Genomic DNA, 14,367 nt, shown 5'->3' on the forward strand with positions numbered 1-14,367 from the left:
TATGCCATAATCTTGTGTACTTGGAGACTTTGATCTCTTTAGTTTTAGTAACATCATTCATCAATCAATCTTAAAATATGTTTTAGTTTAACTTTTTTCTATTTAATATTATTCTCAATGAATCTTAAAATAATTTTTAGTTGACTTGACTGGCTTTATTTTGCTCAATTGTACACAATAGTTTGTTCCGATTTAGTCTTTGCATGATTTTCGATTTAGTCTTTTACGTGTTAATATTTATCGAAATTGGTTCGATATGACAACAATTTTCATATATGTGTATAATATTTATAGTTAAAATGTTAATAGATAATTGAACGTTTAGTATTCAAATATAGCTGAATGAATCAAAATATTAACAAAATATTGTAAGATATTTGAATTATGATAAATTAAGATTAATTATTCCATATTATTATGTCTTAAACTAACCATAGTTGTCTCACTTGGAGATACCGTGGTACAACTTTGACTAGGGGTGTAAATGGGTTGGGTTGGGGAACATTTTCAACCCAACGATTGGGTTAGAAACTCGAATAACTCTAGTTGGTAAACCGACCCAATTAATAGTTGGGTTGCATCTTTTTTTTTTTAATGATAACTTTTAAATTTAAATGATTGTGTAGATCATGATACACAATCTCGGGCCTTAGTTACATCGAGATTTTCTAGGATGAAAGAATTCTGCTTTTAATTTATTCAATCTCGGGTATACAATGCCTCTAGATACCTTAAGACAAAAGAATTCTTCTTTTAGTTATTGGATTTTAGGCCTTAGTGGCATTGAGATGACTTGGGATGAAAGAATTTTGCCTTCATTGTATTTGATCTCAGGTATACATTAATTGCACTAAGATGACTCGAGATTAATAAATCACAAAGAAGATATAAATTTTATATATAATATAAATATATATATATTAATTGAGACCGAGTTGGGTTAAATAAAAAATTTTATATTATATATTATTAATATGGATGGGATAGTCAGAATTGTCGGATTATTTGGATTATTTTATGGGATTTAACTCAAATAGCCTAATTTGGCCTATAATTTTACACAATGGGCCTAATTTGCTTATATATTATACTAAGGTCCTAATTGAGTTAATATTTTATAAAAAAATTTGGCCCAAATTATTATACTACCCATATTAAATGATTTACGAATTAAAAAAAAAAAAAGGTAAGTGATACGTTAATGGCATGAAAATGGGGGATTTTTGAACCACGCAAGGAAAGAGCAACGAATAATTGTGGATCCATTATACTATCTTTCGTGCGCTGAAATTTTTCTTCAACCGATCTTTAAGGTTTTGAAAATGGAAGACGAAACGAGGTGGAATCGAGATGGAAGACGAAACGGTTGTAAAAATGGACGAGATTTTGAAATTTGTATTGATCGATGACGGCAACCACTGGAGAATCCAAATTAGTTGTTGAGTTAATTAATCGATGGTGGAGGGAACTGGAGTCTGACGGCAATGCGACGTTGTTTTCGTACTTGGACACGCTTTTCGATTTTAAAATCGACGGGCGTGGCAGAGGAGGGAATTCGTTGGCGACGGACACAACGGAGACAGTGATAGAGTGGGGGATGGCGGAATTGATAGTGAATGAGGAAGTTCAGAGGAAGATTGTGGAAGAAATTAAAGAGTCGGTTGGTGAGATAAAAGTAGAGGTATATATTAAATAAAATAGTGTATATTACAATAATGCATTTTTCCAGTTATTGAAATTGAAAGCAATGTGATAATATACTTTTCGACTGAGATAGTATATATTAAATAAAATAGTGTATATCAGGATATTATACATTATAATTTGAAGTTAACTGTACAATATTAAATACAATATTGTAACGTTCTGAATTGCAAAGTTTGGCTTAAAAAACTAAGGCAAATAATGTATACATTATGGTTGAAAGAATATCATGTGGTTGAAAAATAGAAAAATAATACATAGTATATTTTCAATATTATGAAATATATACGAACATAAAAAAAATGAAAACTTAGGAAACGTTTATAATTGAAATTAAAATTTTAACAATATTACAATATAAAAATTTTAATTATAAGTAAAAAAACATAATAAATGAAGAATAATATAGTTAAATAAGGAAAACTTGCATCGCTTACGGTTATGACCAACACGTTCACATGTATTATGGTAAATAATAAGAGGTATATATATAATTAAAAATACTGCAATATTGTCCATCCGGACGAATGTACGTACTATGTTAATATGAAGGGGTATATATTTACATACACATAGAGTATAAATAACTATGTAGCAGAACCTCAAAATCTAAAATACAATAGATTGAGTATATATTTACATAAACAGAAAAGATAAATAGCTACTGTAATGAAAATTCTAAATCTAAAAAAACGACGATGAAGTCCTGTAATGTAAAGTAAAGTTTCCGGCGGTTGAGAATTTTCGACGATGGAAGAAAGATCCGGTTGTGTAATAAATTTCTAGCAGAAAAAAAGTATAATAATGGTTGAGGACTTTCGAGGGTGAAGAAATTAAATAGGGAAGAAATATCCTGCGAAAGGTAAAAAAATTGATTGACGAATTGTAATGATGAGTCAGCAAATGTGAGCAGAAGAGGCAGAGGAAAAAATGGGAAAAAGATAAATGAAGATATATATTTTTGAATGATATTTCCATATTAAAACATATATTATTTGATTGTAAGGAAATTACATTTATACAAGAAGAAAAAAATGGAAAATGTTTTTTATTTATTTAATTATTGTATATTAATTAAAAATATAAATAAAAAAATTATAATGTATACAATTATGATAAAAATAATGTTATTAAGAAAATAAATAATTCTTAAATTCGAAAATGACATATATTAAATGTTAATTATAATGATAAAATAATCCTAAATTGAAAATTTAAGATATTTTCGAAATTGAGTTGGGCCGTGAAGTCGGAGTCCTATAACGAGCTAATTGGGCTTGAGGCCCAAATAGCCAACGCGCGCGATTTCGAAATTTGAGGGAAAGAAATTGAAACAGATAGGAAGGCTCTCTTTGTTGTTCTTTTCTTCTGTTTCTTTTTCCTCTCCCGCACGGTGTGGTTTTTCATGGAGTCAATTGCAGCAGCCGTAGCCACAGTCTCTCTAGAAGAAGACGATTGGGAGCTTTGCAACGACGATGGATTCGTCTACAAGCGGAAGAGACGCCGACTCCACCCCGCGGAAGCCGTCGCAGCTCGCTCATCGGCGGCTCAGGCCGTGGACCTTGAGGCGGACGAGAATCGGCGGCGAGAGCGCAGGAGGAAGACGTTGTTGAAGGTTAGAGCGAAGTACCAGAGAGAGATTGAGCAGTGGGAGGTTTTGTCGGGAAACTTGCGGGAGATGGAGGAGAGGGCTCGGAAGCTTCAGGAACAGTACCGACAGCATGGGGAACAAGGAGCGGCGTCGCTACTTGAGGCTTCATCGTTGACTGCTATTCGAGAGAAGGAGCTTTCTTATGCGTCAATGGTGGACGATCTTCTCTCTCAGGTAAATTGGTGTTCTGGTATTGTGTCGTAATGTAGGATAAAGGTTCAAGGAATAGAAATTTTACGGATTCATTCGTTGAGTTGCTTATGAATTTCCTCAAACTGCACATAATTCATCATTCGTTGGTTAGATTTCGTGTCGAGAGGGATGATTTTTGCCGTTCTGTTTCACCTTTGTTTGTGATTGGGTGGAACTGTGTGTCGAACTAATTATTTCTTCACTTGCTTGAGAAATTCATCGGATATATGGCTTTAGTCTTTCAGTGTAAGGTCTAGGCTTGGCAAATAAATCGAAATGCTCACTATTAACAATGTCGAAGATCTTAGTACACAAACCTGATATTGCTATCATTGCATTGTCAAGTTTTCCCCAACTGCTATGCTACTTTACCATCCAATTTGTTACTCTTACCGAGAGATCAGGAGAGAAAATCGTCATTTTCGACAAATGTTAGTATTTCTGAACCATTTTTCTCCAGACTGCTAAAAAATCTCAACCATTCTACTCATGATCCAGAGCCCTATAGTTTCAGTTTCAAGGTAAGGGCTCGAGAGTTGAGGGATGGTAGACATATCCGCAAACTGAAACTATAGGGCTCTAGATTATGAGTAGAAACTTCATAATTAAAAATTTTAGAACCTTGTCTCGAGGAATTGGGCGGTTGAATAGGAAAATTGAAGGTGTCTTGTTGTGGGCAAAACCTCTTTTCAACCTTTTCGCTGGTCAGTGTCTACTTTTTTCGCCTTTGGCTGCTGAAGTGGTAGCAATGTCTGAAGTGTAAACTATGCAGGTGGAAGCTCAGGACGCCCTCATTAGCAACGTTTCAAAGTTTTGTGATATAGCTGAAGCATTGTGCCAGACAGAAGAAGACCAGTTGAAGCAGCGTCTAATCGATCTTCCCATTTGGGGTTCACCCCGTGAGCTGATGGCCTCATTGTGCGATGAGTAATGATACTGGCAATGAAGAGAAACAGGAACTGAGGACCTTCCATTTGTAAGATCTTACTATGTAAAAACTAATGTGAATCTTATGAAATCACCAAAATAGCTTACTCGTGGAGATCACATTCTTTGTTACAATAGATGGTGAACTCTTATGAACTCTTCCTCATCATGCTCGATGACTTAGTTCACTGTTGATATTGCAAGGAATTTAGTCGATGAAAATATTGGCATGTTGTGAATATTTTATTTTGTGGGTGTTATTGGTGTTCCTTGTTCCTCCTTTCTCTGATTCTTGATCTACTTTTAAGTAGGAAATGTAGGGTTTCAGTAGACAGGCATCAAGATTTATTTACAACCATTATGATTAGTGAATTTCTCATTATCTAATTCCCAACAGAATTCATAAATATTACATGCCAAGATTTTCTTGATTATTGGAAAGGTGGGAGCCATCACTCAATGATCCTACACATCTGTTAAAAAAAGCTTAAGATTCTCAAGCTTCTGAGCCGAAAGCAATCCCAAATTCTGTTACATTTCTCGGTTTGGCTTATTGGGTATTCTTATAGAACTACAACTAAAGTTAAAACTGTGCCTTTTAGGATTTTCTTGCATTGGATCAGTAACATTTGTTAAAGCAGAAGAAGGAGCTTGTTGGGGTTTCTTCGATCATGCTGTGCGAGGCTTCCCCTGAGCCATGTCTAACAGCCATCAAGGAATTTGTACCGGGAGATTCAGGTGGCATGACAACGTTTTCAGAAGCACATATCCGAGGTGGGATCACAGGTGATCGTGGTGATATTCTAGAGAGGGACTGCAATAGCATTTGTATAATCTGGCTGAAGTTTGGTCTTGTATTTGGATCTTCTCTCCAGCATGATGTCACTATTAAAGCTAAGTCCTCTGGAAGGTTTTCAGCACTGGGCCTCATGTTCTGAAATAACAAAGCTATTACTCATAACAGGAAAGGCTACAAATTTTGAATCACTTACATGTTTCTAATGGCTACAACTATAAGTACTTGATTAGCCATATGTTTTCTATAGAAAGCCATACGGCATCTCCAAGTTTATTGTCGTTTTTTTGTGGTTTTTTGTTCTAGATGATGCAGTTTTTACATTCAAGAATATGGTTTGAAAAAGTTAGGACTTTAGTTCCTATGGTTTTAGAAGTTGGAATTTAGTTCTTATGGTATGGTATCATAAAAGCTCATAAATAGCCCTTGATAAAATTTTCATACATGAAACCTACTTATGAACTATTCATGGGAGTTCTATCAAATTATAGAAGTTATATTATTCTAACTTTCTTCGAACATTGGTACTGAATGAACAAAAAAAGTTGTTTTAGAAACAGATCTTCAATCATATTACTAGTTTTGTTGGATAGTTGGACGACATTACATTTTATAACTACATGCTTAGCTTACCTTAAAAGCAGCTGCATACGCCGCCTGCAAATTCGACATGCCTTCAAAAGGCAACCTGTTAAGGATGAGCTCCCACAATACAATGGCAAAGCTGTAGGCATCAACTTTGTGATTATAATGCTTCTTATCTCCATGTTTTAAAGTGACCGTACTATAGAGCTGCCAACAAATGAAAATGAAAGTTGTTTAAGACCCAGCAAGGAAATGCTTAAGAACTCTATAATCAATCAAATATTCGGCAATAAAGAAAAGAGGGGTGAGGAATAAAAAAAAAAAAGAACCTCTGGAGCCATCCATCTATATGTTCCTGTTTCTGCAGTCATCATCTCTGTTACTGATTCTTCTCTTGCCAAACCAAAATCAGCAAGCTTAATTGTTTTATGGTCTGCAGTCAATATCAAGTTTTCTGCAATACAAGAGTCTCGTTACCCTAGAAAATTTAAATTTCTTCACTTGCATGTTCAAGGTTCAAAAGGTAAATATATATATATATGTATGTATGTATCGGTAAGTGTCCGGATTAGTTTATGCACACCTCGACTAATCTCACGGGATAACCCACCTAATTCTTATCTCCGCATACATAGATTGGGAGACGATATAAATACTACATTCAATTTTGAACCTCTCATGGAGGTAATAAAGTGCCATGTTGAATCCACACACAACAAATGTTTTAGATTCCTACATTACAAATCCTCGATTGCTTTCTTCAAGGATGTCTCTACTCTCTAATTCAACCCAAACTAGACAAAGAAAGCTAATATACTGATGAATGGCTGGCGACTCTTAAGATGAATCCCATGGAATTATGGGTGAAAAGAACAATTGAAGCTTAAGAACTCATTTCGAACAGCAAAAACCAGTTCAAACTATTATATCAGAAGTTCATTTGTTTTACAGAGGAATAAGGCAGTTTTCAGGGGAAAAGGAAATGAAAATTTTACCAAATGGATTCTATATCATACACAAACAGCGAGTGCCATCTACCAGGATCGAAAGAGTAAAGTATATGCTTGTACCTGGTTTAAGGTCACGATGAATAATTCCATGGGAGTGTAAACACTCCATTGCACGAGCAATATCAAGCGCAAACCCAATTGCCACATCAAGTTCCAAGCTCCTTGGCCTCAAATTCAAGAGAAATTTGCGCAATGTGCCACCTGTGAGTAATTCAGTCACAATAACCATCATAGGTTCCTTGCAAGCGCCAATAAACTGGAAACAAGAACAATACCAACCGAGAATCACAGTTAGAACTTGAGAGACACTATAAAAAGTATCTCAACAACAATTTCCAGAAAAGCATGAAATTCAGATACAGAAGCAAGAGTTCTGAATGTAGAATTGATCATTGCCTTCACTAAGTTCTTGTGTCGCACTTTGGATAACATTGCAACCTCTCTTGCAAACCGGGCTTCTCTTCTGGCCATCCTCTCGGGAGTATCTCCTTTACCCACCATTTTGATAGCCACAATCTGATTTTTGTATCTGAGAAAAGGGGGAAAGAGAGAGAGAGTTTAAAAAGAGAGACAGAGTGACAGAAAGGTCTGATTTGAGACAGACCAAGAAAAAACAGGAAAAAAAAAAAACCAATTGACATCAAAAAAAAGAACGTACTTTCCCTCGTACACCTTGGCATGGGCACCTTCCCCAATCTTTGGCCCAACAAAAAGATGCTTAGGATCAATCAACCATTTGGCATCCAAATTGAATTCACTAGTGGAATAAAAACCATTACCAGAACCCATCTCTTCACTCAGGACTTTTATCAAACACCTTGAGTACACTTCCTTACTTCCTTGTTCTCTCGATTCACACAAAAAAACCCATCAGAGATTCAAAGGGTACGGACGAAGTACTAAACCAAAGACAAAAAACTAAAAAAACCCATGTTTGATACAGAGCAGACCCATCCCTAAAATCCCGGTAGCCGATCCAGAAATTGAACGGATTCTTGTGCTTGGTGGGAAAATAATATACTGCCACCACATGTAGGAAAACGCAAATCCAGCAGCCCCAGAATATAAAAAAAATGGCAACAATATAAAAAAACAATAGAAATCAGAAAAAAAGTTAGTGTCAGAAGCAGAGGAGGCAAATAAATAATTGAATGTATGAAGGGAATGGGAGGAAAGCAATGAAAATGAAAGTGAAGGGACAAAATTGAGGTGTGAAATTGATGCTTCTCCGCGTATGGAAGTGAATGCGGTTGCCATCTGCAATTTAAAGCTGCAAAAGAGAGTTTTTTTTCCCTTTTTTCTTTTTTCCTTTGTGAGTCGTTGTCACTGTACAGCGGCTCGTGATTTGACTTTGAATGCCAAAAGAAAAAAAAGAGAGAGAGAGAGAGAGAGAGAGAGAATAAAAACAAAGAGAGGGAGAGGGGGAGGGAGAGAGAAGAGACGATGGGTTTGAGAATGGGAAATCCAAATGCACGGATAAGGACAAAGTTCGCCATAGCATGAAAATTGGTATTTAAGAAAACAAAAAACCATCCCTTTGTTTTTGTGTAGAGTGAGAGAGACAAGTTTTATAGTGTCTTCTTGGATAATGGAAGGTCAACTTTTTTTGTATTCTCACAATGAATTCATCTAATTCTTTTCTTTGTAAGTGGGGATAAATAGGTTTCTACAATTCCCATTTTCAAATATATGAAAATAAATCTAAATATTTTTAAAAATCTTTCATTTAAAATTATTTCACTTGCATTTACTTAAAATTTGACTAACATAACAATTTTGTCTAATCTTTATTTTTTAAATTTTTTAAGACTTTAGTATGCTAACTTTAATTCTAAGAAATAATGGTTTAGTCTTTGTTTTTTTTGTAATGATGTAATTATCCTATTATAATAAGATATTAGAATTGTTTAACATAATTTCTTACACGAGTAAATACATAAATAGTCGAGAATTAGATTTATTTATAAACTATAAAAATCAAATCATTAACTAACAGAATTTGACACTTAATTTTGATTAAAAAAAAAAAAATTCTATCTTCCAAATGGTAAAATACAAGATATCATTACGTTATCCAACCAATGAATTTAAGAAATTAAGAAGTAAAATTTAGTTGTGTTAATTAGAATATATAATATATATTTAAAAAATAAAACTTAATTTTTTAAAAGATAAAAAGTGAAAGTTGAATATAATTGGTAGATAGTTACTTTATAGTAATATTTTCCATCCCTGCTTAATTAAGGTCTATTTAAGGATAATTATTATAGGTAGTAATTTTAGGAATAACAATGAAATATAGTAGTAAGATTTTTTTTAAAAAAAGTGTAAATATAGTAATGTCTATCGCTAATAGACTTTTATGGTTTATCTGATAAACTAATATTTGTATCATGATTTATGACTTTGACAAATTTTACTATATTTATAATTTTTAAATATGTTGTTATATATTTAATTGTTTTAAATTCGATTATTATATTTACAACTATCCCGGTAATAGACTCTATATATATAAATAAATAAATAAATAAATAAATATAGAGGGAGGGTTTGTGAGACCATGTGATTATGTTTTTTTTTTCTTCTCTTAAATTGTTGAGAGAAGACCTATAAGATTTTGTTTTTTTCTTATGAGGAAAGCATTTAAACCCAATTATGTTTATTATTTATTTATTTATTATTATTATTATTATTTAAAAATACACCAAAACAAATAGGGTGGAGAATTCAAAAACCTAATATGACTTTGACAAACATTTTACTTTTGTTATAGTTAAAATTTTAATGCACAATGTTTATTAGTAGTTCCCACTAAAATACAAAATTTACTGCAATCATTGTAAACATCTTCTCAATTTTTATAATTTTGATATTTTTTTTTAAACGTAAAAAAAATGAATCAAAATATCTATAAATACAATAAAATATCACATTTTTTTTTTTATATTTATTTATTGTATGACGATGTTATAATGTTAAATTATAAGAGAAGAGGAGGTAGGAGGAAAGTGCTTTTTATAAAATAAAAGTATTATAATGTTATGCAATAAAATATTTGTATTTGAATTAAAAGTTAGAATTTAAAAACCGTAATTTTACATAATATTTTTGTGTAGAAATTGGATATTTAATATTCTCTAACTTCCTCTCTCCAATCAGTTTCTTTTCTTTCATTATTTCTTTTTAAAATAAAATTTGGTACACCAAACACTCTCTCTCTCTCTCTCTCTCTTTTATTTAAATTCATAAGAATATATAATACTAATAATCTAAATTGTTTTTATTTACACATATTAGTTTATAATAAAATTCAATCATAATTTATTACAAAGATTATTACTTTGTACTATGTTGAATATTATTGTATGTTTGTATTAATTTATCTGCTTTGTAATAAACGTAAGATATTAGATTTTGATTTAAATACTATTTTGGTTCCTAAACGCTTGTGTTTTATAACATTTTAGTTTCTGATAAAAAGAGTATAACTTGGTTCTTGCCATTGAAGTATTTCATTAACTCTAATAGAATGATCGTGTGACTTCTATATTTGGATGGATGAGTAGGTATCCAAATAAGATAATCATTTTTAATAGTCTAGGGTTTTATTTTTGTTTAAAGGCTAGATGTTAAATTGATGTTTTATCCGATAACTTAACAAGTCACTTTGTCTTAAAAGATTTTGATATCACCATTTACCGTATTATCATTCTATTTCGTATTTTCAACTCATATGCTAGATACAATTTATCCACATACAAACTTTTTAGTACCACAAATTCATATTTTGTGATTCATTGAAACATTTTTTTTCCTTTTCCTCTGAATTTTTTCTTCTTAGTATGAGAGTATTTATTTGCAATTCTATAGAGTTTATTTTATACATGTGTTGAACGTATTTTATTTTTCTAATTTATTTTACCTTGTCGTAGATGTTAAGACCAATATATTAGTTTTGTTTTGTTTTTCTTTTATTCACTCAATGTCATTCTTCTTATTTGCTTCAAAATTTTAATTTTTTTTTTTTAAAAAAGATGAGGAGTAGGAAAGGGGATGTGAGAGATTTAAGTTTCTTGGAGAAAAAAAAATTAGTTTTAAATTTGGGTATTATTTGTTTCAAGTTTGGTGTTGACATAGAAAATTTAGAGAATAAATTAATAAGATTTCTTAGTTATTTAGCAATTTATTTAATAAGATGAATCTAGAGTTTAATCATCAAAATATTGAAGTCACATATTATTATTCCGTTCAAGAGTTAATGGAATTCTAATGACATGAACCAAACTAAACTTTTTTCAAAAGTTCGAAGATCATAACATACACTTTTAAAAGTTTAAGAACCAAAATAGAATAAGATATAATGCTTAGGGACCAAAATAAGATTTTAACCTTAAATTTGTACTTGCATGTTTTTTAGATTGGATGTTGACATGGTAAATGATCATCTCTACTGAATCCTAAAAATTTATAAAAGTTTACAAAAACATAAAAAAAAAATAAGTAATAAAATATTCATTAATATAAATATAGCAAAAATAACAAAGTAGTCTTTTAAAAAATATAACAAAACGGGATAATATTTACACTGTATAGAATAATTCTAAAAACGAAAAAAATCCACAAGCCCACCATGAAAAATACCAAAATTGCCCTGTTAACCACGTTGTCAACAGCGCACACATAATATATTTGGTATACGATTGTTTAAATTTGGTTACTGTTTGGTACACGATCGATTAGATTTAACCACAACTTATTTTTTCAATTTTGTCGTTTAATTTTGTTACACAATCGTTTAGATTTGTCTACACATTTATTTTTTTTTACACTATCGTTTACTTTTTTTACCCGATATATCGTTTACATTTGGCTACTCCAATCTAAATGATTTTTTTCAATATTTTTTATATACGATCTTTTAGATTTTGCTATTTTTTGTACATGGTCATAAAAAAGTAATGGAAAAGAAGAAAGATATGGAAAGAAATCACAGAGGAAAAAAAGGAGGAGGAAGACATGAAAAGAAATTGCAGCGAAAAAAAAGAAGAGGAGGAAACGAGGAAAGAAATCGCGAGAAGAAAGATGAAAGGGAAAATATGGAATATTTAAAAAATGACTAACTTCATACGATTTGTTACACAACCTGTAAATAGTTTGGTGGTTTGTTACATTTATAAAAATTCCTCGACAATAAACCTATTAACATGTTTAAAGCATAAAAGAGTTATCTATTGATTTAAATATTTTATTATTTTTATCATTTTTTCACCATGACTAAATGCAATAATTTTTCATATAATATGGTTTCTATCTCCAACTATGATCATAAAATTAGAACATGTTGCAACTTAAATACTACGAATTTAACACTCTACACTTAAATAATTCTTTTTACTTTCATTTAGCTTAGATTAATTCAAGAATTAAAATTAAATGTGTGTTAATATTCATAAAGTTTATAGTTCAAATCTTCCTATCATCTTATTTTAAGAAAAAATGAAATAATTAAAGGTCGATCGAAAAAAAGAAAATAAAGATCAAAATTGACAAAAGAAAATATAATCAAATCTAATCAAGGCAGAAAATGAACAATTCTCTTAGAACTAAAACAAATTTAGAAACGAAACAATTCTCATATCAAACGTCTGAAGTGAATAAGAATTGAATTGATAAACTTCCAATAAAAAAAAAAATAGAACTTCTATTAATACTATGGTTTTTAAATTGAAAAAATCCAAAAAAAAAAAAAAAGAAAAGAAAAAGGCATTGTTAGGGCACGTGTGATAAAGGGTGGCGTTGGATTGAGGATGTGGGGGCGATGGTAATGTTGACCGGAGACACCGACACGCTTACAACATTGGACGACATATTATCTGAAAATACAACTTCGTTGAACCACATTACGTCATGTCGGTTCTTAAACTTTAGGGCTTCCAAACTAAATTCCAAATTATTACCCATTCTCCTAACCTAACCTTTCTCACCTCTCTCTCCTTAATTTTCTTTTTCCTCTTTCTAAATTTTCCCATTTTTTCAAAATCATCTCATTTTAAAACTCCACTTATTTCAAAGTTTGAGAATGTAGCATTCTCCATGGTCTTTGTAAGATTCAAATTTCTAATATATATATATATATAAATTTGAAACCACCTAAAAATATAAACGGAAAACTTATAGTTTTATCTAAATATATAATTCCAACATGTTTGAATTATTTTAAGTTAAATTATAAGGTAAGGTCTCTCTCATCTTTTTCAATTTTGTGTTAAATAGGTTTTAATTTTACAATCTTAGAAGTGTTTATGGATTTCTTAAAATTGTTTTGAATCCGAAAAATCTTTGAGTTTTCAAATAAAAAACACAAACTTATTTTATGTCTAATGTCTTAAAATGTCCAATTTTGTGTCCAATTTGCTTTGTTTTAAAACAAAGTTGCCAGCTTATTTGACAAAAAATTAAAAATTTAATGTTTTATCGACGACCGAAATATATTCACTAATTAATTTTAAAAAATGTTGAATATATTAGAGATCTATTTGATATAAATTTGAAATCCTAAAAACTTATTTTTATATTTTTAAAGTTTATGAACACATATATATGTATAAAAACTAGTACTAAAGTTATATAAAAACTAGAACTAAAGTTAAAAGAACTAAGGAATATTTTTTAGAAATATTATAAAATTTCAAGAACTAAACTTGTAATTTAATCAAATATTACCGTTTTCTTTTAACTACGTTGAAAGTCCCTAAACTTCGTACCATCTTTCAAAGGGTGTTTAATTTAAGGAGTTTGTATCGTCCGTGACTAAAAGATATCAAATTTTCTCACTTTTGAAAATATATTAGAAATATACTTAACCTATGAAAATTTTGAAAAAATACATTATATTTGTTTTTGTTTGGTCAAAGAAAATTTTATAAAAGTAAAAAAGATCCAAACATAGCTTTGACAACACTCAACTTTTTCCCATTAAATGTAGAATACTATGATTAATGACTTTTGCACTTCAACTTGCCCTTCAATCATTAATAATAACAACAATTATTATTATAATGAACTCCAAAAAATCAAAATTAACATTTTCAACTCTAATATTTTAATCCAATATTAATTATTTAACCACCTCCTCTCTATCTATCTATCCCTCCCTAAGAATTTCAATCTTACACAAACTTTTGTGAAGAATTTCCCTTTTGACTTTTCTTTGTATGGTTTGAGTTTGAAGAAATCAAAATACAATCTCCATGGAGAAGAGAAGAAATTAAATTGATCTCTTCAACCTTGAAATAGTTTATACAGAAGAGTTTTAAAATATTATTTTAGTCCTCCACTATTTATATATTTATTCTTTCATGTTTTTAATAAAATTTATAACACCAAAAAAGATCTCAAAATCTTTTAGAGATAACTATAACGCTACGATAGTATAAACTATCACTGATATATTGTGTTATATTTATAATTTTTTTTTAAAAAAGTTATCTATTACAGTT

The 14,367-nt window shown here is 30.6% G+C and overlaps 2 protein-coding genes across 3 annotated transcripts; one reads left to right on the top strand and one right to left on the bottom strand.

Annotated features, from left to right (window-relative positions):
• Positions 1–3,051: 3,051 nt before the first annotated feature.
• LOC103502683 (uncharacterized) lies at positions 3,052–4,720 on the top strand. The gene is made up of 2 exons (XM_008466708.3): positions 3,052–3,529; positions 4,320–4,720. The coding sequence occupies exons 1-2, from the start codon at positions 3,110–3,112 to the stop codon at positions 4,476–4,478; spliced, it is 579 nt and encodes a 192-aa protein (XP_008464930.2). The 5' UTR covers positions 3,052–3,109; the 3' UTR covers positions 4,479–4,720.
• A 98-nt stretch (positions 4,721–4,818) lies between these two features.
• LOC103502682 (serine/threonine-protein kinase STY13-like) lies at positions 4,819–8,383 on the bottom strand. Of its 2 annotated transcripts, XM_051083237.1 has the most exons (7): positions 7,645–8,382; positions 7,524–7,561; positions 7,262–7,394; positions 6,926–7,121; positions 6,185–6,309; positions 5,904–6,062; positions 4,819–5,408 (listed from the first exon to the last, which is right to left on the bottom strand). In XM_051083237.1, exons 3-7 carry the CDS (start codon positions 7,364–7,366, stop codon positions 5,094–5,096), a joined length of 900 nt encoding a protein of 299 aa, XP_050939194.1. In that variant the 5' UTR covers positions 7,367–7,394; positions 7,524–7,561; positions 7,645–8,382; the 3' UTR covers positions 4,819–5,093. The 2 variants fall into 2 exon arrangements, with proteins under 2 accessions (XP_050939194.1, XP_008464929.3); XM_008466707.3 differs by having other exon boundaries at positions 7,524–8,383.
• Positions 8,384–14,367: the final 5,984 nt, after the last annotated feature.

The sequence above is a fragment of the Cucumis melo genome, chromosome 4 (genome assembly GCF_025177605.1).
Source record: "Cucumis melo cultivar AY chromosome 4, USDA_Cmelo_AY_1.0, whole genome shotgun sequence".
NCBI classification, from domain to species: domain Eukaryota; kingdom Viridiplantae; phylum Streptophyta; class Magnoliopsida; order Cucurbitales; family Cucurbitaceae; genus Cucumis; species Cucumis melo.

What these genes read in the sequence shown, in the direction of transcription:
- LOC103502683 (XM_008466708.3), top strand. Translation starts at nt 3,110, where the DNA reads ATGGAGTCAATTGCAGCAGCCGTAGCCACAGTCTCTCTAGAAGAAGAC. An exon ending in TGGACGATCTTCTCTCTCAG is followed by an intron (nt 3,530 to 4,319) that starts GTAAATTGGTGT and finishes TAAACTATGCAG; the next exon opens with GTGGAAGCTCAGGACGCCCT.
- LOC103502682 (XM_008466707.3), bottom strand. Translation starts at nt 7,654, where the DNA reads ATGGGTTCTGGTAATGGTTTTTATTCCACTAGTGAATTCAATTTGGAT. An exon ending in GCCAAGGTGTACGAGGGAAA is followed by an intron (nt 7,395 to 7,523) that starts GTACGTTCTTTT and finishes CCCTTTTCTCAG; the next exon opens with ATACAAAAATCAGATTGTGG. An exon ending in GACACAAGAACTTAGTGAAG is followed by an intron (nt 7,122 to 7,261) that starts GCAATGATCAAT and finishes TCTTGTTTCCAG; the next exon opens with TTTATTGGCGCTTGCAAGGA.